The sequence below is a fragment of the Mesocricetus auratus genome, unplaced genomic scaffold (assembly GCF_017639785.1).
Source record: "Mesocricetus auratus isolate SY011 unplaced genomic scaffold, BCM_Maur_2.0 Super-Scaffold_100014, whole genome shotgun sequence".
Classification (NCBI taxonomy): domain Eukaryota; kingdom Metazoa; phylum Chordata; class Mammalia; order Rodentia; family Cricetidae; genus Mesocricetus; species Mesocricetus auratus.
In genome coordinates, this window is record NW_024429197.1 from 11,146,961 (window position 1) to 11,169,764 (window position 22,804).

At 43.8% G+C, this 22,804-nt stretch overlaps 1 protein-coding gene across 1 annotated transcript; it reads left to right on the top strand.

Moving 5' to 3' along the window:
- Positions 1–522: 522 nt before the first annotated feature.
- On the top strand, positions 523–21,769 carry Ythdf2 (YTH N6-methyladenosine RNA binding protein 2). Its single transcript, XM_040756461.1, has 5 exons — positions 523–845; positions 1,295–1,319; positions 1,901–1,980; positions 5,441–7,024; positions 20,894–21,769. The coding sequence occupies exons 1-5, from the start codon at positions 819–821 to the stop codon at positions 20,915–20,917; spliced, it is 1,740 nt and encodes a 579-aa protein (XP_040612395.1). The 5' UTR covers positions 523–818; the 3' UTR covers positions 20,918–21,769.
- Positions 21,770–22,804: the final 1,035 nt, after the last annotated feature.

The window sequence follows — 22,804 nt, forward strand, 5'->3', positions numbered from 1 at the left end:
GTGAATGTCTTTTGTGGAGGGCAATGGGGGCCGGAGCTTTTGGTACTTAGTATATGCACTGCTGCTCCTGGGCGCTCTTTGCAAGTCCCTGAGGAAGGAAGATGACAATACTCTTAGGAAGGGCGCATGTGCCCTGGGCTAACTTCCATGAAGTTTTTCCTATGAACTCTCAGAACCTCTCATCATGTTCCTTTTCATATTGGGGAGAGTTGTCAAATGCAGTTATGAATTAGGGTTCAAGTCTTGCATGCTGAGGATGCCTCTGCATCATCAAGAAACTGACTTTTGTGTGTTTTCTTAAGACAAGGCCATTTATTTCTAGGTGTTTGCCAAAATGTCCGGTCGCGTCCCTGGACACCCAGCGCTCCTAGGCCCAAAGCCGCGGCCGTGGGGGAGGGGAGGCCGCGCGCGCCGCTTCCGCTCCTCCAGCCCACCAGAGGGCGCCACGGGCACGGCTCTGCCTTCCCGAGGTGCTCCGCGCCGGGTCCCTTCCGCGTGGGTGAGTGAATGTGAGAGTCAGCGCTCGCGCCGCGCGCGCCGCCCGACTCTGCTGCTCGGCGCCCATATTCCGGCTTCGAGGGGCGGGCGCGCGCGCAAAAGCATAGAGACGGGCGTTGAGCTGTCGGGCTAGAGCGTCGCTGAGTCGGAGCCGGAGTCCGAGCCGCGCGCTGTGTCTCCGCTGCGTCCGCCGAGGCTCCGAGTGTCAGGGACAAAAGCCGCCGCCGCACCCTCTGCTCCCGCCACCGGGGCTCATCCGCCGCCGCCGCCGTCCTGAGGAGGAGTCCGCTGCCGTCGTCACCAGTGAGGATCCGAGAGCCATGTCGGCCAGCAGCCTCTTGGAGCAGGTACAGGCCCAGCCCGCATGTCTCGGCCATTGTGTGAGTCGAGACGGAGCCCGACTAGGCCCGGGCCCGCCGCTCCTGGCCGGGCCGCGGCGGCGCCTCTCGCGGCTCGGGATTCCGGCCTCAGGCCGGCCGCGCCCTGCGCCTCCCGGTCTGGCCCGCTCTCCCCGCTCCTCCCCGGACCTCGCCTGCCTGCCTGCCTGCCTGCCTGCCGCGCCGCGCTCCCTCCCCATAGCGGCCCGGGCTTCCCTTCCTCGTTTCCGTCTCCTTCCTCGTGTCGCTGCTGGCTCTGGTGACCCGCCGGCCTAGCGCTTTTCTCCGCCTCCCCCTCACCACGCGTCCCCTTAGGCCTGAGCCTTTCTTCCCTGCTCGGGCCCTGCTCTCATTTGTCTTTCCTTTTCCGTTTTCTTCCCGGACGACTTGCTGCTCGGCGACGTCCCCTCCTCCCGCAGAGACCAAAAGGTCAAGGAAACAAAGGTAAGCCCGGCTCTGCCGGTGGCCGCGGGCCGGGAGCGGGGGTAGGGGCCACGCCGGACAGTGGAGGCGGGGTCTCGGGGACGCGCCCCGGGGAAAGGACCTTTCCGAAGCGGCTCAGTTCGCAGGTGCCTCGCGCGGGGCGTTCGACCCTTTTGGCGTGTTCCTGCAGCTGGCGAGCAGCTTTTTCGTTAACAACGAGTAATTCATGAGCGGGTGGGGGTGGAATGCGTTTTGAAAAGCCCCAGGTCCTTAGTTTCCCGTAGGTCTTAGGAGGCCTTTGTTTTTTCTCCTCGTGGATCACTTTCTGGAAGTAACTCACATGTGAGGGGGGAGAGAAAGCCGGGGGAAATTGGAATTCTCAGGAGCCAATAAACTGACCTTTTAAAAAGATGAGCTTGCCCTGGGGTGGAGAGTGTTTTTCACTGGGGAATCTTATTTCAGCCGCCACGGCTCGTCGTTATCCCCCAGAGGTTGGTGGCTCTGTGAACTAGCATGATCTCTTCCTGGCGAGGAGGTAATTGATGAACTTGGGAGGGACCTCCTCGGACCAAGACATACCTAATTTGGCTCTTTTCCTCTAGTACAAAATGGATCTGTGCATCAAAAGGATGGACTAAATGATGACGATTTTGAACCTTACTTGAGTCCACAGGCCAGGCCCGTGAGTAATTGATCTTTTTATATTATCTGAGGGTATAGTGTACTTGTTAGACTTTGTGTTCTATCAGTCAGTCTCACTTTTGTGTTGGAGGGGGGTTTACTTTTAATACTTACTAACTTGTTATATAAAACACTTATTACAAATGTTATAGGCTGTGTGGTCAACAAAGCATGTGCTCTGAGGCCGTAGTACTGAGGCTATTTCATTGTGTAAGAACAATAATACTAGTCAGGAATATATAGGTGCAGAACTTAAGACTACTGACCAGTGTTTAATGTACTGACTTCACTGAAAGAAATACAACTTTGTCTTTTAGGAAAATTGGGTTACTAATGTAGTGAGGAAATTCCAGTGTATAATCACCTGAACTTCACTGATACAAAACTACCACCCTCTAATGAGCTCTTCTTGTATTAAAACTGTTTCCAAGTCAGACAAAGTGGTATACTTGCGGTTTTGATTTGCTGTCTGTAGAGAAAGAAGTTTATGGAACATTTTTATAAAATTGGGAACATTCTCTGTAGGAAGGAAATAGTTGGTTCTCAGTAATGACGTGTGTATGTGTACTCAGATTTGGATCTGATTCTTATGTAAGATTTTTTGAGATAGCTTATCTAAAAATTTTCACATTGAGACTACAAAAACCATCAAGGGTAGTGGTTCTCAACCTTTCTTTAATACAGTTCTTCATGTTGTGGCTTCCCAAAATAAAATTATTTTCATTGCTACTTTATAACTAGTTTTACTACTGTTATGAATCATAATGTAGCTATTTGATATGCATGATATCTGATAATGGGACCCCCCCAAGGGTCACTACTCACAGATTGAGAACTGCTGATTTAGGAGGTGATTGGTGAAAATTTTCCACAGAGGACAACCAGTTAATCAAGAAAACCAGGGAAGGAAGTAGAGGAATGAACTATTAATAGTTACTGTTAATAAAATAGTTTGCTTTGCTAATCACTTTAACAGAGAGAGTGGGAACATTTAGAATCAATTCTAGGTAGTTCTTGCAAAGTATTGTGTAATGCAGATTTTTGAGCTCTTCTGGCATTGTGGGAACTTGTCACTACAGGTGTAGACATTCACCTATGTCTTGCCATAATCCATGCTAGTAAGGCTAGCAAGAGTATTTTGTTTTTCTTTGAGATGTGAGCTGAAGCTTTTTTTTTTTTTTTTTTTTTTTTTTTTGAGACAGGATTTCTCTATGTAGACTTGGCTGTCCTGGAATTTGCTTTGTAGACCAGGCTGGCCTCCAAACTCACAGAGATCAGCATGCCTCTGTGGGCCCCCCCCCCAATGCTGAGATTAAAGGTGTACACCACCACTGCCCAGCTAATGCATGTAATTTTTTCTTTTTCTTTTTTTTTTTTGGTCTCCCTATATAGTCTTGACTAGTCTCAAACTCACTGTGCTCTGTCTGCCTCTCGTCTCCTGAGCACTGGTTTACTGGTTTTAAAGGCATAAGGCACCATGCCTGGCCTTATTGAACTCCATTAATTGACAATTTTATTAAGTTGGTGTGTTTAGAGGCTAAAGAATACTGTTTATATTGTTTACTGGCCTTGGTGTACTACTAATCTTAAAGTACTTAAAGTTTTCCAAGTCTCTTCTACTTATTGGTGGCTAATCCCAGCACTCAGAGTCAGGTGGATCTCTGAGTTCCAGAGCTGTTACACAGAGAAGCCCCATCTCAGGAATAAAGAAAAAGATTAAGGCTTTCACAATACAATCTATATCCTTGATCTGAAGAGTAACTGTACACAATTTCATATTTATGATTATTTAATGTTATAGACTTATATCATCTTATTTTTCTACTTCTAATGTAAAAGGTAGTATGAATTTTAAATGACTGCCATTCTTTTTTTTTTTTTTTTTTTTTTTGGGTTTTTTCGAGACAGGGTTTCTCTGTGGCTTTGGAGGCTGTCCTGGAACTCGCTCGGTAGTCCAGGCTGGTCTCGAACTCACAGAGATCCACCTGCCTCTGCCTCCCGAGTGCTGGGATTAAAGGCGTGCGCCACCAACGCCCGGCTGACTGCCATTCATTTTATAAGTGAAGTAAAACAGGAAGTAATCCCCCAACCCCCATATTTTAAGTCCTTTGGAAACCTGACTTCCTTCCAGGTTATTGTAAAGTTGTTTTTGGTTTTTTCAAGACAGGGTTTCTCTGTAGCTCTGGCGCCTGTCCTGGAACTCACAGAGATCCTCCTGCCTCTGACTCCCGAGAGCTGGGATTAAAGGCGTGCGCCACTACTTTACTGTTGAACCTTCTTTTGACCTTCTTTTTTTAGGACTTTTTAATTTTATGTGTTGAGTGTTTTTTCTCTGTGTATGTATGTGAAGTGAGTGTGTGCCTGGTGTGTGTGAAGGTCAGAAGAGGATATCAAGAGTCCCTGGAACTGGCCGGGCGACTACAGAGTGAGTTCCAGGACAGTCTCCAAAACAATACAGAGAAACCCTGTCTGGAAAAAAAAAAAAAAAAAAAAACCAAAAAAAAAAAGAGTCCCTGGAACTGAAGTTAGATGGTTGTGAGCTACCACATGGGTGCTAGGAACTGAACTTAAGTGCTTTTAGTGCTGAGCCATCTTTCCATCCCCTACTTTTTTTCTTGTTGGACATAGAATCTTGTTTCCCTACCTCTCTAGAATATAGAGTAAGACCCTTTAATTCTAGCAGTGGGGAGGCAGAGGCAGGGATCTCTGGGAGTTCAAGGGTAGTCTGGCTGGTTTATGTCAGTCAGAGCCGTATAGTGAGGACCTTTCTAAAAGTAACAACTGGCCACAATTGATGGGGCATGCCTTTTTTTTGTGTGAGTATGGGTGTTTTGCCTTCGTGTATGTTACTTACCACATGTGTGTGTTGCTTGCTCACAGACTGAGGAGCAGATGGTTGTTAGCTGCCGTGTGTGTGCTGGGAACCAAACCTGGATCTTCTGGAAGTGCTGCAAATGTTCTTAACTGTTGAGCCATCTGTCTAGCCATAGTAGCACACACTTAATTCCAGCATACGAGTTCTAGACCAATTTGGTCTACATAGCAAGTTCTGGACAGCCAAAGCTACATAGTAAGACCCTATCTCAAAACAAAGACCAACCAAAAGACAAAAAGATCTATATTTACTACATGTGTCAGCTTGACTTGACATGTTTACACAGGACATTTAGGTGTGCTGTGACATCTTCGATCGTAACACTTAGAATCTGAAGCAGGAAGATTGATTGTCTTAAGTTTGAGGTCGGCTAGGATACATAGCGCACAAAAACCAACAACCAGGTTTAATGAGTTACCGCATCGAAATTTTGTCTAGTTATCAGCAAGTTTATAGAAAGGTGAATGAGCTACTCCCTTTTGTAGTGATGGCTCAAACACTTGAGTTGTGATTGTGGAAGGAAATGTCCTGTTATTTATATTATTTTATATGTGTAGTTTTGATGTATTTGCCTTTTCTTCCACAGAATAATGCATATACTGCCATGTCAGACTCCTACTTACCCAGCTACTACAGCCCCTCCATTGGCTTTTCCTATTCTTTGGGTGAAGCTGCTTGGTCTACTGGAGGTGACACAGCCATGCCCTATCTAACTTCTTATGGACAATTGAGCAACGGAGAGCCCCACTTCCTACCAGATGCAATGTTTGGGCAACCAGGAGCCCTAGGTAGCACTCCATTTCTTGGTCAGCATGGTTTTAATTTTTTTCCCAGTGGGATAGACTTCTCAGCATGGGGAAATAACAGTTCTCAGGGACAATCTACTCAAAGCTCTGGATATAGTAGCAATTATGCTTATGCACCCAGCTCCTTAGGTGGAGCCATGATTGACGGACAGTCAGCTTTTGCCAATGAGACCCTCAATAAAGCTCCTGGCATGAATACTATAGACCAAGGGATGGCAGCACTGAAACTGGGTAGCACAGAAGTTGCAAGCAGTGTTCCGAAAGGTGTAGGCTCTGCTGTTGGTAGTGGGTCCATCACTAGTAACATTGTGGCTTCTAGCGGTTTGCCTCCAGCTACTATTGCACCTCCAAAACCAGCGTCTTGGGCAGACATTGCTAGCAAGCCTGCAAAACAACAACCTAAACTGAAGACCAAGAATGGCATTGCAGGATCAAGTCTTCCACCGCCCCCAATAAAGCATAACATGGATATTGGAACTTGGGATAACAAAGGTCCTGTGACAAAAGGTCCCTCACAGGCTTTGGTTCAAAATATAGGTCAGCCAACCCAGGGATCTCCTCAGCCTGTAGGACAGCAGGCCAATAATAGCCCACCAGTGGCTCAGACATCAGTAGGGCAACAGACGCAGCCATTGCCTCCGCCTCCACCACAGCCTGCCCAGCTCTCAGTACAGCAACAGGCAGCTCAGCCAGCTCGCTGGGTAGCACCTCGGAACCGTGGCAGTGGGTTCGGTCATAATGGGGTGGATGGTAATGGAGTAGGACAGTCTCAGGCAGGTTCTGGATCAACTCCTTCAGAACCTCACCCAGTATTGGAGAAACTTCGTTCCATTAACAACTATAACCCTAAAGATTTCGACTGGAATCTGAAACATGGCCGGGTTTTCATCATTAAGAGCTACTCTGAGGACGATATCCACCGCTCCATTAAGTATAATATCTGGTGCAGCACAGAGCATGGTAACAAGAGACTGGATGCTGCGTATCGTTCCATGAACGGGAAAGGTCCCGTTTACTTACTTTTCAGTGTCAACGGCAGTGGACACTTCTGTGGAGTTGCAGAGATGAAATCTGCTGTGGACTACAACACATGTGCAGGTGTGTGGTCCCAGGACAAATGGAAGGGTCGTTTTGATGTCAGATGGATTTTTGTGAAAGACGTTCCCAATAGCCAACTGCGACACATTCGTCTAGAGAACAACGAGAATAAACCAGTGACCAACTCTAGGGACACTCAGGAAGTGCCTCTGGAAAAGGCTAAGCAGGTGTTGAAAATCATAGCCAGCTACAAGCACACCACTTCCATTTTTGATGACTTCTCACACTATGAGAAACGCCAAGAGGAAGAAGAAAGTGTTAAAAAGGTAACCAGCTTTTGGGGACTTTTTCAGACTTTGGGGATGAAAGGGTAAGAAAGGTAATGCAGTGAGTGAATGGTTAATAAAAGCTCTGTAAATAATGGTGTCATTTAGCAGCTTAAGGCTTTATGGGAGTGTAATTGGTCTTTTGAACCTAGTGTGAAGGGATGGGAGCACTAGTGGAGAGCAGAGACAATACCGTTTGAGCTTCACTGATCAGACAGAGGTAAAGATACAGAAGGGATGATTGAAGTGATGCTATGAGAAAGGATGGAGGGTGTAATATACAGAAAAGTAGGAAGTCTCTGGAGTTGTTGCCTTTGGTAGTTTTGTGTTCTTTTCAAGAATTTGTGCATTAACACCCCTGAAATCTGTCTGCTTCTGATAGTTGACATTTGTTTTACCCTTTGTAGTGTTTATATTTATTTTTCTTTTCAATGATGGAAATTGAACCAAGGATATGCTAGGCAAACCCTCTGCTGCTGCACCACATGTCCAGCCATAGGAAAGTTAGTATATATAACACCTTATTATATAAAACTTCAACAGCATTAAAGGGATTGGAGAAAGACTGAACAGTTAAGAGTACTTGCTGTTCTTGCAGAGGAACTGGGTTCAATTCCTATTACCCACATGATGACTCACAACCACCCATAACCCCTGTTCCAGGGAAACCAAAAGGCATGCAAGTGTACCACATTTATGTAAAACATTTATAAACATATTTTTTTAAAAAAAGCAAAAAACTGACATTAGAAAAGCTGTCTTGGTTTTAACATTTTATTACTCACTTTCTTTTGATTTTTCTGAATCAAGTTTAAAGAGTGAGGATATTAGGTGTATGTAAATTTTAGGATCACAATGGAGGTGTTTACTTTTTTTTTTGGTTTTTCGAGACAGGGTTTCTCTGTGGCTTTGGAGGCTGTCCTGGAACTCGCTTGGTAGTCCAGGCTGGTCTCGAACTCACAGAGATCCGCCTGCTTCTGCCTCCCGAGTGCTGGGATTAAATGTGCCACCACCGCCCGGCTCGGGTGTTTTTTTTTTTAAGATTTATTTATTTATTATGCATACGGTATTCTGCCTGCATGTATGTCTGCAGGCCAGAAGAGGGCACCAGATCTCATTATAGATGGTTGTGAGCCACCCTGTGGTTGCTGGGAATTGAAGTCAGGACCTCTGGAAGAGCAACCATTGCTCTTAACCTCTGAGCCATCTCTCCAGCCCTGATCCCATCTTTTAATCCCAGCAGAAGCAGGTGGATCTCTGTGAGTTTGAAGCCAGCCTGGTGTACAGAGTGAATTCCAGGACAGGCTCCAAAGCTATACAGAACCTTGTCTAACCCCCCTCCCCATTTTATTTATTATTTTATGTATATGAGTGCTCTATCAACTTTATGCCAGAAGGAGGGCATCATATCCCACTATAGATGGTTGTGAGCCTTTGAATCTCTGAAACTAATTTTATTTTTGGTTGTTTGACTTTGTGAGACTGTAGTTCGTGGTTTGGAATTTACAGTGTGGATCAGGCTGGCCTTGAACTCACAGAGATCTATTTGTCTCTGCTGGTATTAAAGATGTATACCATCACTCCCAGTGCTGAAGCTATTTTTTTAATACTTTCAGGTTTTTTCTAAATTCTTAGATTTATGTTTTCTACTCTTGTATGTCTGTGTACCACAGTGTATGGGTGGTTGTGAGCTGCCATCTGGGTGCTGGGAATGGAACCCTGATACTCTGTAAGAACAAGTGCTCTTAAGTGCTGAATCATTTTTTGGTTTTTATGAGACAAGCTTTCTCTGTTTTGGAGGCTGTCGGTCCAGCCTGGCCTCGAACTCACAGAGATCCACCTGCCTCTGTCTCCAGATTGCTGGGATTAAAGGCGTGCGCCACCACTGCCCGGCTTGAGCTAGAATTCCTACCCTCCTGTCTCCACCTTCCAATGCTGGTATTATAGCTACCACCACTGTCATTTATACATTGCTTGACATTGAACCCAGGACTTCAGGCAGACTAAGTTACAGCCCAATTCTGATAATGAACTTTGTATAATAGGTGTAAGAGTCTTATCTTAGAACTGATTGGTGTTTTACTGTTTTCCTAGAATGAATGTAATAATGAAAGTTGTTAAATGGTGTCTGGGGTTAGGGTCTAACTCTGGTAGAATGTTTGGGGAACATACACCAGACCTTGGGTTCTATCCCTAGCACCATCCCCCTTTAAATAAAAAGGTAATGGTTCATTTCCAAAACCAAGAATAAAGACTTCATTGAATGAGTATCCTAATTGTTGTCAGGCTGGTGAACAAAGCACCAGGTAAAACTTAAAGCTTTATTTTTGTGTCCCATTGCTTTTTAGTTAATGTTCTGTGGGAAGAGACTCAAGTTTCAGGAAGGCTTGATGCTAGCCGTGTTTCCATTTCTTTCAGAATTCCTACTGTCCTTGCATAACTGACTGTTATTAGACTTCCAAGAACATTGTGAGAATGGGGTTTAAAGCTCATCAAGGCACTGCTTTAGGTGTGTGTGCTTTGTGTAAATTACAAGATGGTAGAAGACTGGGTGGCATGGAAGTAACTAGGAAGCACTTAAAACTTCTGAGGATGGTGTCACAGCTGTTCTGAAGTCCATGATCAGACCAAACATTGCTACTGAGTCATTCTGTCACCTGATGTAATTCAGTATCTTTTTTTTGTTTGTTTGTTTGTTTTGTTTTTGTTTTTGTTTTTTGTTTTTTTCGAGACAGGGTTTCTCTGTGGCTTTGGAGGCTGGAACTCGCTCTGTAGACCAGGCTGGCCTCGAACTCACAGAGATCCGCCTGCCTCTGCCTCCCGAGTGCTGGGATTAAAGGCGTGTGGTGTGCCACCAACGCCCGGCTGTAATTCAGTATCTTGAAGTCTTCAAACATTACATCTGTCTGACTTGATATTTTCAGTAAACTTTAGTGATATCTTTGTGTCGTTTGGGTGTCTCACTGCCCCTCTCCTTCCCTAACCCAACTGGCATTGAACTCCTGATCCTCTTGCCTCTACCTCCTGAATGCTAGGATTACAGGCCAGCCGTGTCCTGGTTTGTAACTTTTTTTAACTTTGTATCTAAAACATCATTTAATTGTAAGAGAGCAAGCATACACCCATGTATGACAGTGAAGGTCAGGGCAACTTTTTGGAGGTCAGGGGTTGATCTCTTCACCATGTAGGTCTTCAGGCATGCTTTACCCACTGAACCATCCCCTCTGGCCTGGTTCATGACATCTTTTTAGCACTGAGTGTTTTTCACTTGTATATCACACCAGGCATTGTGACATCACTTTTAGTGACTTTGTAATGTTACCAATTGTTGACTGATTTTATTCTTTGAGACAGCCGACTGTATTACAGACTGGCTTCAAAATTACTTCCTTAACCTTTCAGGATTACAGATGTGAGCCATTGGACCCAGGTTCTGTATTTTCTTACTAAATGACTAGGATAGAAATAACCATACCTGCCTTTACTCACAGCACTCAGGAAGTAGAGACAAGTGGATCTCTTGCTTGAGTTTGAGGCAGGTCTGGTAGTGACTTCCAGGACAGCCAGGGCTACACAGGGAGGCCTTGTCTAAACCGAAAAAAGAAAAAAGAAAAAGAAAAAGGCATGGAAGTCAGAAGACAGCTTGTGGCATCATTTCTCTGTTTCTGTCGTCTGGAAATGGAGTTAGCTCTGTTGGTTGATGGCTTGTTCAGCATGCACAAACCCTGGGTTCAGTTCCCAGCGTTGCATAAACGGAGTGGTCCATACCTCTGATCCCAACACTGAAGGGTGGAGGCAAGAGTAGCAGAAGTTCACTCTGGGGCTAGCCTGAGCTACATGGTACTCTTTTTTTTTTTTTTTTTTTTTTTTGTTTTGTTTTTTCGAGACAGGGTTTCTCTGTGGCTTTGGAGTCTGTCCTGGAACTAGCTCTTGTAGACCAGGCTGGCCTCGAACTCACAGAGATTCGCCTGCCTCTGCCTCCCAAGTGCTGGGATTAAAGGCGTGCGCCACCAATGCCCGGCCTACATGGTACTCTTGATGTAAAGGGGAAAAATGGAGTGAAAATTCTTCAGAATCAGCTTCTGTGCTATGTGTTCAGTGTGTGTGTGAGAGAGAGGGAGGGAGGGAGGAGCTAAGAAGCCTAGATTTCTTTGCTGGAATGTTGTAGCATTGCATTGAATTCTCATTGACTGGCATGATAAAGGACTTTCCTACAGCTCTTATTTTGTTGTCACTTATTTTGTGTGTGTACATATGTGGGTGCACAAGCCACAGTGTGCATGTGTAGTTCAGAGCAGTCTACTGTAGTTCTCTGACCTCAGGTTGGCAGACTTGGTGGCAAGCGTTTTACCTGTTGAGCCATTGTTGATAAACTAGGGAAGTAAGGCAAGCAAAGGTGATCTCTTAACTGCTTTTCTGTATTCACTATTGACCCCTAAGTCTGCAAATGAGCCAAAAAGAAAAGCATGAGTGTAGCAGCTCAGGTGGCTCTTTTCACCAAAGAGGTTGACAGTAAAGTTGCCACCCCTTCTGGATACATTTATACCTCCAATAGAGGTAGTGCAAGTGTCTTAGCATTACTTTCCACCCTGCTGAGTAAACACGCTCCAGCAGACTGGGTGTTAAGGGATAATTAGAACATGAGGTCACCTGAAATGTTACAGAAAGTGTGTATTAAAATACTGACCCTGGGCCAGCAATATGTCTCAGTGGGTAAAGTGTGTGCTGTGTTAGCCTGACAGCTTGAGTTCAGTCCCTTGAATCCATTTTTTTTTTTTGGTTTTTTTTTTTTTTTTGGTTTTTCGAGACAGGGTTTCTCTGTGGCTTTTGGAGGCTGTCCTGGAACTAGCTCTTGTAGACCAGGCTGGCCTCGAACTCACAGAGATCACAACACCCGGCCTTGAATCCATATTTTTATTTTGATTTTTTTTAAAAAAAGATGGAACAAAAAAAGATGGTCCAGCAGTTTAGAGCAGGTACTGTTCTTAACAGAGGATCTGAGATCCCTCCTAGCACCTATGCTGGGTAGCTGCCAAATGTCTGTATCTTCAGCTCCAAGGAGGTTGGTGTCTCTGGTGTCTGAGGGCACTTGCACTCACTTGCATAGACACACATAATTAAAAAAAACTTTTAATAAAAAAGGGTGATGAAGCCAGGTGTTGGTGGCGCATGCCTTTAATCCCAGCACTTGGGAGGCAGAGGCAGGCGGATCTCTCTTATTTCGAGGCCAGCCCGGTCTGCCTAAGGAGTTCCAGGGCAGGCTCCAAGACAATACAGAGAAACCCTGTCTTGAAACCCCCCTCCCCCCAAAAAAGGGTGACATGTTAGAAGATGACACTTGATGTCATCAACCTGTGGCACAGAGAAGTACACCTGTAACACACTTAGCTGTACACTATGTACACATAAAACACTAAAAATATGCATGTGTTCATACACAAATAACCTTTTTATAGATTTATTTATTTTGTATACAGTGTTCTGCCTGCACATATGTCTGCAGGCCAGAAGAGTACACCAGATCTCATTATAGATGGTCGTGAGCCACCATGTGGTTGGTGGGAATTGAACTCAGGACCTCTGGAAGAGCAGCCAGTGCTTTTAACCTCTGAACCATCTCTTCAGCCCCCCACAAAGTGACCAAGTGCAGAGAGACTAGCAAAACCAGCCAAGACTAGTGTCATGGAACACTTAATTGCATGTGCATCTGAAGGAGGACAAATAGGGAAAGATAATGGGAAGATGAAGGAAGGGGGGAAAAAGGCAGGCAGATCTCCGAGGCCTGCTTGGTCTTCGTAGTGGTTTTCAGGCCAGTAGGGCTTTGTAGTGACAGTCTATATTTAAATTGAAAAAAAAAAAAGCCTAACTCACACAGTTGAGCTGTTAGAGGAAACTGCTTTTTTCAGCTTTATTTGGCCTGGCCTTATGGTTACCCTGCCTCTGCTTTGTGGCTGGGGTTACAGGTGTGTGCTCCCTACCTGATTCTGAGTGGTGCTGGGGTTACAGGTGTGTGCTCCCTACCTGATTCTGAGTGGTGCTGGGTTACAGGTGTGTGCTCCCTACCTGATTCTGAGTGGTGCTGGGGCTTGATGAGCACTTTGCACATACAAGTGCAAACAAGCACTGCGAGCGCAGTACATCCAGTTGTCTGGTGAGTTGTCAAACTTCAGAAACTGCCTGCTGCATATAAAATGTTGGCTCAATCCTTTGTGTAATGACATCATTTAGAGTAGACTCACGCAAGATTTGACTTAGTGTGAATTTATTTTGGAGACAGGGTCAGATGAGGCTGCCTTCAAACTCCCAGGAATCTCCTGCCTCTGCCTCCAAAGTACTAAGGTTAAAGGGGTGCCCCACCCACCACACACTACATGAATTTTAAAGAAAATATTTATAGCCAGGTGGTAGTGATGTACATCTTTGATTCCATCACTTTGGAGGCAGAGGCAGATGGCTAGAGTGAGTCTAGAGTGAGTTCCATGACAGCCAGGGGAACCCAGAGAAACCTTGTCTCAAAATTTGTGGAGCTGTGGGCTGGAGAGATGGCTCAGAGGTTAAGAGCACTGACTGTTCTTCCAGAGGTCTTGAGTTCAATTCCCAGCAACCACATGGTGGCTGACAACCATCTACAATTCAATCTGGTATATATGTAATTAATAAATAAAATCTTTAAAAAAATTTGTGGAGCTGGAGAGATGGCTCAAGAGGTTTAAGAGTACTTGGTACAGATAACCAGGGTTCAGTTCCCAGCTACCATATGGTGGCTCATAGTCATCTTTTAACTCTAGTTCCAGGGGACATGACACAAAAATAAAATAATGTATTTTTATGTATATGTAAGCCTGAATGCACCACCTGCATGTAGGAATCTGAGGTCTGATCCCCTGAATCAGAGTCCATCTGATAAGAGTTTCAGGGGTTGTGATTTAATAATAGGAAGCAAGAATAAGAATGCAATGGTTCTGAGATGTCATAAGACTTCAGTGGAAGGTTGCAGTATACTCCTAGTTCTCACCAACTATAAGGTTATATCATCTCATTGGCAGAGTTAGAGCCTAGACAAGTTCTTTCATAATGCAGTCATTTATGTCAAAAGTTACTTTACTTAAGGTCTATGATCCAGCAAAGGGGTAAGGAGGTGGGGTACTGAGTAGATCACGGTATAAATCCTCCACAGTATCTGTAAATACTGAATTAAGATGTTTTTTTAATTAAAAACAATAGTGTGTATGTTTGGAGCATTATGCCTCAGCACACAACCAGGTCAGAGAACAACTTTGTGAAGCTGGCTCTTCCTCCACTTTTACATAGGTTCTGGAGATTAAATTTGCTTGTCAGACTTTGTTTTATTTTTGTTTTTCTTTGTGTAGACCAGGGTGGCCTTGAACTCAGAAGTCTACCTACCTCTGCCTGTCTCCCAGGTGCTGGGGTTAAAGGTGTGTGCTGCTTCTCCCAGCAATCCTCAGGTTTCTGAAACAAGGCCCCTCACTTGCTGAGCCATCTCACGGGGTCCCCTTGGGGTGTGTGTGTTTAACCCTTAGTTTTATTTTATGTGCATGAGTGTTTTCTCTATATGTATGTCTGTGCAGCAAGTATGTGTAGGAAGTGGAGCCACAGATGGTTGTGAGCTGCCATATGTTGAATCCATGTTCTCTGAAGGAGTAGTCAGTGCTCTTGTCTACTGACTCCATCTCTCTATCCCTTTTCTTCTTTTTGAGACAGGTTCTGATGATGTAGTCCTGGCTGTCCCAGAACTCACTGTCTACCAGATCTGCCAGATCATGCCTCCCTCTGCCTCCCCAACCCTGGGATTACGGTTGTGCCTGACACCATACCTGGCCTTGGTTTTTACTTTTGAAACAGTTTTTTTGTAGCCTGTGCTGGGATTATAGACCTAAGATAATTTTTGAGTTATTTGAAAAGGTTTTAAAGCTATATCTATACTTAAGTTCTACCTCCAGAGTGCAGTGGTACATACCCATAATCCTTGTTACTTGGAAAGCTGAGATGCAGGTAGACTTGAGGCAAGCATGGAGAGTTGGTTATTTGAAGCTGAAGTTATGAGCCATGGTGGGGGGGGGGTCTGGAAGCCAAACTTGGATCCTCTGAAGGATACAAATAATCTTAACTGCTGAACTGTCTCTCCAGTGTCCTGTTCCTCTTCCCAGTTGTACGTTTTGTTTTTCCTTTTGAGACAGGGCTTCTTGATAACTTTTTAGAGACTGTCCTGGAACTCGCTCAATAGACCAGAGATCCACCTGTCTGTCTCCCAAGCTGTCTGCTTCTGGAGCGCCACCAACCGGCCCCAGTTGTAAGTTTTAAACCTGAAAATTGAATGCCCCTTAGTTCCCTGGTCTGTGACTTTAAACTGAAGTGTTCATTTGTTTGAAATGGGTTTTATTCTAACTCAGCCTGGCCTTTTTTTTTTTGTTTGTTTTGTTTTGTTTTTACGAGAGAGGGTTTCTCTGTATTGTTTCAGGGGCTATCGGTCCAGCCCGCCCTCGAACTCACAGAGATCCACCTGCCTCTGCCTCCCAAGTGCTGGGATTAAAGGCGTGCGCCACCACCGCCCGGCTCAGCCTGGCCTTTAATTCACTTTGTAGTTTGAGGGTGACCTTGAATATAATCCTGCCTCTACTTCCCAACAACTGGAATTATATAGATTTGTGCTACTATGCCTTGCCCGGTGAAATTGTTGAACTTTACATGTAGCTCTTTGTTAGTGTCTTGGCAAACCATCAATTTTTACTTTTAAGTTTCACTTAAAATACCCTATTTTATCTTACCTTTTGTTCTCACATAAGAAATTGTCAAAAAAAAAGTCTGTCTTTGCCTGGCGTTGGTGGCTCACGCCTTTAATCCCAGCACTCGGGAGGCAGAGGCAGGCGGATCTCTGTGAGTTCAAGGCCAGCCTGGTCTACAGAGCTAGTTCCAAGACAGCCTCCAAAACAATGCAGAGAAACCCTGTCTCGAAAAACCAAAAAAAAAAGAAAGAAAAAGAAATTGTCAAAATCAGGGCCTGAGTGGCGTTGGTAGTGCACACCTTTAATCCCAGCACTTGGGAGGCAGAGGGGCAGAGGCAGGCGAATCTCTGTGAGTTTGAGGCCAGCCTGGTCTACAGAGCGAGTTCCAGGACAGCCTCCAAAACAACACAGAGAAACCCTGTCTCAAAAAACAAAAAAAGAAAAGAAAAAAAGAAAAAATCAGGGCCTGAACAGATTTTGGGCTATCAAGCTTGCTTCAATTAAATGTATGCAGGTGTTAGGTTACTAAATAACTAGTTTTGAAAAATGTTAGAAAGGAAAGTGAGGGGTTTATGTGTGTTTGTGTACTGGTTATGTTCTTAGCCCAAGCTAGCCTTGAACTCATAGCATTTTTCCTGCCATACCCAAGTTGAGCCACCGTACTATAAATAAAAATTATTAATGAGTTTAGTTCATCCTGGTGTTCCCAGAACTTCAGCCAGTTGAATGACTGTTCTGCATCTAGAAAAACCGGGGAGAGGATGAGAAGATAGAGGATATTTTTCATAAAACACTTCATCCTTGCTTTAAACTGGACAGCTGTTCTCCTTAGCCTGGGGAAGAGGAGGGAGCTTAGAGGTAGTCTTGTCATTCCGATAGACTAATCCGTTCACAGCTCTGTTGAGGCTAATTTATTAACAGCACTGAAGAACACAAATTGATTACTCCAGAGCTATTCAGATTTATTTGGGGATGTAGAATCACATTTTTAACATTAATACAGTATCTAATATGTGAGTATGGTTCAGTTGTGTTTTATGAACACTTAGAAGTGGAGAGGGCTAGGGAGTATAGATTAGGTAAAACTTGTACAGCGTGTGAAAAGCTTTGGGTTCAATCTTCAATGTCATAAAAAGAAAGGGAGAGAGAATAAGTAAATGATATGTATTGGGCAAGGTGGCATACTGTCTATGAGACTGAAAATCTCACAGCCTGTGTTATCAACACTGTCTTTAAAAATGAACTGGGGCTGAAGAGATGGCTTAGCACTTGCTCCTCTTGCAGAAGACTGGAGTTTGGTTACTAGCACCTATGCCAGGCTGCTCACAACTGGTTGGCCTGTTAATTCCAATTGGGGGAGATCATCCAGTGTCTCTTGGACTCCGTGAGAACTTGCATGCATGTGCACAGCATGTGCACACACGTATTTAAAATAAAATGAAAACTGACTGGTGAGAGGAGGAGGAGGGGCTGAAAAGATGGCTCAGAGGTTAAGAGCACTGACTGTTCTTCCAGAGGACTCAGGTTCAATTCCCAGCATCCACATGGCAGCTTACAACCATCTATAGTTCCAGTTCCAGGGGATCTGTTGCCCTCTTCTGGTCTCTGAAGGCACCAGACATAGCACATGATATACAGATACGAGAAGGCAGGAAACACACAAAATAATAAAAATGATAGGTAAAAAAATTAAGGAGGCCGGGCGTTCGTGGTGCACGCCTTTAATCCCAGCACTTGGGAAGCAGTGGCAGGCAGATGTCTGTGAGTTCGAGGCCAGCCTGGTCTACAGAATTAGTTCCAGGACAGTCTCCAAAACAATACAGAAAAACCCTGTCTCGAAAAACCAAAAAAAATAAAATAAAATAAAAATTAAGGAGACTATTTTGTGTGGGAATGTGTGGGTAGGGGTAGGCTTGCTTGCATACAGCACATTGTCAGGTGTCTTCTTTTATTCTCCATCATATTTCTCATTGTACCTGGAACTTAACTACTGGCTAGTGAGAACTCTGGGATCTGCTTGTCTCTGTCCTAGTTTTCCTCTCCCTGCTGTAGAATCATTGATGTTCACTACCCTAATTGGCTTTTACACGAGTCTTAGGATCTGGATTCAGGTCTCCCTGCTTGTACAGAAAACACTTTATACAGCTTTGGAAGTAGGACAGTTTCTTTGTAGTGTTGGCTCTCCTAGAACTAGCTCTGTAGACCACACTGGCCTCAAACTCACAGTGATCCACTGAGTGCTGAGATTAAAGGAGTGCGCCACTTCCACCCAGCAGATATTTTAAAAAGGATATTAAACTAGAGACAAATGTGGTGGGCTAATCCCCTAACCCCAGCCTGGAGGATAAGGCAAAGGAATTTCATAGAGTAAATTGAGCACTGCCATCTTGTGGCTTTCAAGATATTCTTGTGAGCAAAGTTTTAATTTTGTAACCAGTTATTGTAGACCAGACTGGCCTTGGAACTCAACAGAGATCCCCCTGCCTCTGCTTCCTGACTGCTGGCACTAAAGTTGTGTGCCAGCACTGCCCAGCTCCAGTTTTGTTTTTTAATGCTGGGTATTGAATTCAGGGCCTTGTGGGTGCTAGACAAGCTCTCTACCACAACCTAATCTCCAGTTTTGTAATCATATTGAAAGTGAGGAGGGGTTGAAATAGTGTGAATAGGGTTACCTGTAGTTGTACATTCTGTCATGTGACTCGTTATTTCATTTCTCTGTACTACTGCTGCTTTCTCCCAGTCTGGCTCACAAACGTGGTTTTCTTCCTCTCTGTCCCCAGAAGTCCTGCCTAACCTTTTCCCACCTAGGTATTAGCTGTTAAGCTCTTTATTCAACCAATCACAGTGATATATCTTCACACAGTATAAAGGAGTATTCTTTTTTTTTTTTTTTTTTTTTTTTTTTTGGTTTTTCGAGACAGGGCTCTGTATTGTTTTGGAGGCTTATCCTGGAACTAGCTCTGTAGACCAGGCTGGCCTCGAACTCACAGAGATCCGCCTGCCTCTGCCTCCCGAGTGCTGGGATTAAAGGCGTGCACCACCAATGCCCGGCAGGAGTATTCTTACATAAGAGAATAACTTTAAAGAGATTTACTGTATTGTGTGATAGTTAATGATGGTGCATTGGATGGTAATTTTGAGAAAGCAGAGTAAATGGTATTATAAAAGATAAGCACAGGGCTGGGGAAAATAGCTAGTGGAGGGGAAAATGCTTGCCAGGCAAGCAAGATAACTGGAGATTGAATCCCGAGGGTGCATGTAAATGTTGGGTGTGTAACAAGCTTTCTCAAATGTAGTGGGACTTTATTTTGTGGGCCCACTAGCTGCCTGATAGTGACAAGGAGACTTAATATTAATTATGAAAGCTTAGTCTTAGCTTAGGCCCTTTCCAACTAGCTCTTATAATTTAAACTGACCTGTCTCCTAATCTACATTTTGGCTTGGTTACCTCTGTTCTGTACCAAAGACTTCTTCAGAGTCTTTGACTAAATCCAAGGACATAGATTCCTTCTTTTCTCCCTGGAAATCCCTCCTATTTTCTCCTGCCCAACTATTAGCCTGGTTCCAATTTTCATTCTTTTTGTTAAATTTACTTATTTTTTTATATGAACTTTATTTTTGTCTTAATGTGTAAGGGTGTGGATCCTCAGGAACTGGAGTTTCAGACAGTTGTGAACTGCTATGTGGGTGCTGGGAATTGAACCCAGGTCCTCTGAAAGAATAGTCAGTGCTCTTAACCAGCTCTCTAGTTCCAAGATTCCAATTTCCTTAATGTTATTTAGCAATTTTCTTTTGTCTGGGTTCTAGTCTGGGATCATTGGTTTCATGTGCTTTAAACCATAGCGATTCCAAGAGATATTATACCCTCAGTGGGTCAGTTACGAGGTAGATGGTGTTTGTTTATGTCATTATTTGGAACTTTATATGTAAGCTGTTCCCTGCTAGGGTGTCTTTTGGTTTTTCGAGTCAGGGTTTCTCTGGCTTTGGAGGCTGTCCTGGAACTCTCTCTGTAGATCAGGCTGGCCTCTGCCTCCCGAGTGCTGAAATTAAAGGGGTGTCACCACCGACCGGCCAGGGTTTCCATTTTTATTTACTATTTTTTATTAGGTGTGACGGTGCATACCTGTGATCTCAGCACTTGGGAGACCACCTAAGAGGATTGATTGTAATTTCAAGGCACTTTGGATTACATAAAGCCCCTGTGTCAAGGGGCTGGAGTGGTGGCTCAGCAGTTAAAAGAACTTGTTGAACTTTTTCAGAGGACCTGAGGCAGGCAGGCCAGCGGGGTGGCGCACGCCTTTAATCATAGCACTCGGGAGGCAGAGGCAGGTAGATCTCTGTGAGTTTGAGGCCAGCCTGGTCTACAGAGAGAGTGCCAAAGCTACAGAGAAACTTTGTGGGGGGTGGGGGATGGATTTGAAGGCAGACAGAGACACTGGGAATGAACCCTCAAAACCTTCCCCAGCAGCACTACACCTCCGTCCCCGCGTTCTCCCAACTGGGGCAGGCATTCAATCATGAGCTATGGAGGCCATGCACAGTCAGACCACACAGTGTCTGTTCTTCACATTTTAGGAGAGTTTAAAGGAAAATAGCTGCATAGTCCTTGGTTCATCTTGGGTAGATAGTCATGGACAGGTAAGTAAGTTCTTTGAATGAAGTTTAGTTTAAGATGGGAATTATGGCTCGATGTAGTTGTGTCTGTCTGTAATATCACTATACTGAGGCCTAAGACCGGAGGATTCCAAGTTGGGACCAGTTTGGGTTGTGACTATCTTAAACAAAACAACAAAGTAAGCCTCAGAAGTAAAGTACAGTCCTTGGAGTGGAAATATGAAGATTATTAATAGCTAACAGTACCTGAGATGTGGAAAAGTCCAGATGTGTGTGGGGGTGATATTCTTTTTGGAAAATTCATATACCACAGTTATAAGGTCAGTGGGAGCTGTGCACTTCTTTGTTGTTATTGTATTTTGAGACAAGAGGCTGGGGTCAAAGTTGTGTGCCACCACTGTTGGCCAGGCCTTTTCCTTTTAAAAAAAAACATTGTAGTTTTGAGTTTGTTTGTTTACTATTAATTTAGATAGGTTTTAGCTAACTTTCAACTTTTTTCTTACCTTCCCAGGAACGTCAAGGTCGTGGGAAATAAAAAGCGGTTCTGCACAGACTGCAGCAACGGTTGCATCTGCTTATCCTAAGAGGACACAGTGACCTTCAAGAAAATTAGGACTTTTTTTCTTAATTTCATTGACTTCAGAGACAATTGCAAACTTGCAGTTTAAGTATTGGAATTTCACAGAAGACATAGGACTAAACTGGAAAATGGAAAAAAAAAGGAGAAAAAAAAAAGAAAAGCCTAAACAAAAATTCCCTCTAGGTAGTTTAGGTAAAAAATGCCCCTTTTATTTTGGCTTTGGTTGTGATTCAGAGCATAATGCTTTTTTTTTTTTTTTTTTTTTTTTTTTTTTGTCTTTTTACTATATTTTTCGGATTTTTAAGTCCGTAAGTGCATACAATTTTCTCTAATTTTTAAACCCTTTCCTCTTCCCATTTTGACATTTGCACTTGGAGAACACTTGAGTTGCGAAGATTTTGGGTGTCCACCCCAGAAAGTGGGAATTTGATTTTTCCTTTCCAAACTGGAAGAAAATTTTTATGAAGAATTTTTGTCTAGGAGAGTTTAATAACAGTGTTACCCAAGGTTGTGTCTGTAAGGGTGATTCATTTTCTCTGACCCTTTGTTACTCAAAGTAAAGTACTAGGAGTCCTAAGAAATGTTCTGTTCTTGTACATTATACTGATTAAGTCAGGATTAATTTGATTTCAAAGCTAAGAACAGTGGTAAAAACTTGTTTTCAGAAATGCATTTTGGAAGAGAAAATATTGTAAAACATGTAGTGAATGTTTCTTCAGTTTCTTGTTCAGCCAATGAGGAAAGGGCGTTGCCTTTCTTTTTACCATTAATCACTTCTCAATAAACGTGAGATCCTGTTGAGCATCACCTCTAGTACCATTTAGTATTATTTGTCTGTTATATTTTGGGGAAAGATTTTGGTAAGGAGTTTTGAGAGGTGAAATAGTGACTCATTTTAGAGAGTTTGTGATAAAGCCTCTGCCTGGTGGTGCATTCCTATACTCCCAGCCCTTAGGAGGTGGACTCAGGATGAATAAGGTCAGAGCTTTCCTCACCACATAAAAAGTTTGAGGCCAGTTGGGCTACATGAGACCCTGTCATCAAAAAAGTTGTATTGAAAGGACAGTTTGGACTTGTTTTGTACCTAAGGACTGGAAACCCTGACTTGTAAAACAGGGTGTGACAGTTCATATTTCATTGTTTCTGGTTCTTCATATAGAAAACACAAACACTACTGATCCACTCAATAGTATTTGTGTTTTATTCCAGAGGAACTTCACTCCTACAAAAAGATGTAGCACCCAGTATCCAAGGATTCTGAAAATGGAGTTTAATACTGTGAACAGTGTTACGTTGGTATGCCTTGTTCCACACAGCCAGGCTGCTAAGTCAGGGAACTCAGTATTGCTGGGATATAGCTCAGTTAGCAGATGCTTCCTAGGCCCTAGGGAGGAAAGTCAGTGTTGATTTCTAGCATTATAGCTAGCACTGCATATCAAAGATACAGGAAAATCTAGATATTTTTTCCTACCAAACTTGTTATTATAAATATATCTCCCCCAAATTGGAGTTCTCAGTGTTTTCATTAGTTTGAATATATACATTTTTCACATTTAACTTTTTTTAATGTGCATTGGTGTTTGGCCTGCATGTATGTCTGTGTGAGGGAATCAGATCTATTGAAACTTGAGTTACAGACAGTTGTGAGTTGCCATGTGGGTGCAGTCTTGGAACTTGCGCTTTGTAGACCAGGCTGGCTTGTCAAGATGATTTTTTATTAATTGAAACAATAACTCTTCAGTGGTTTAAGCCATTGCTTCCCAATATCTTCATATCACATACAAAGTGTCTCTGGCTTTGGGAGCAAACTCAAAGGAGTTGGAACTCCCAAGAAGGTGGCTC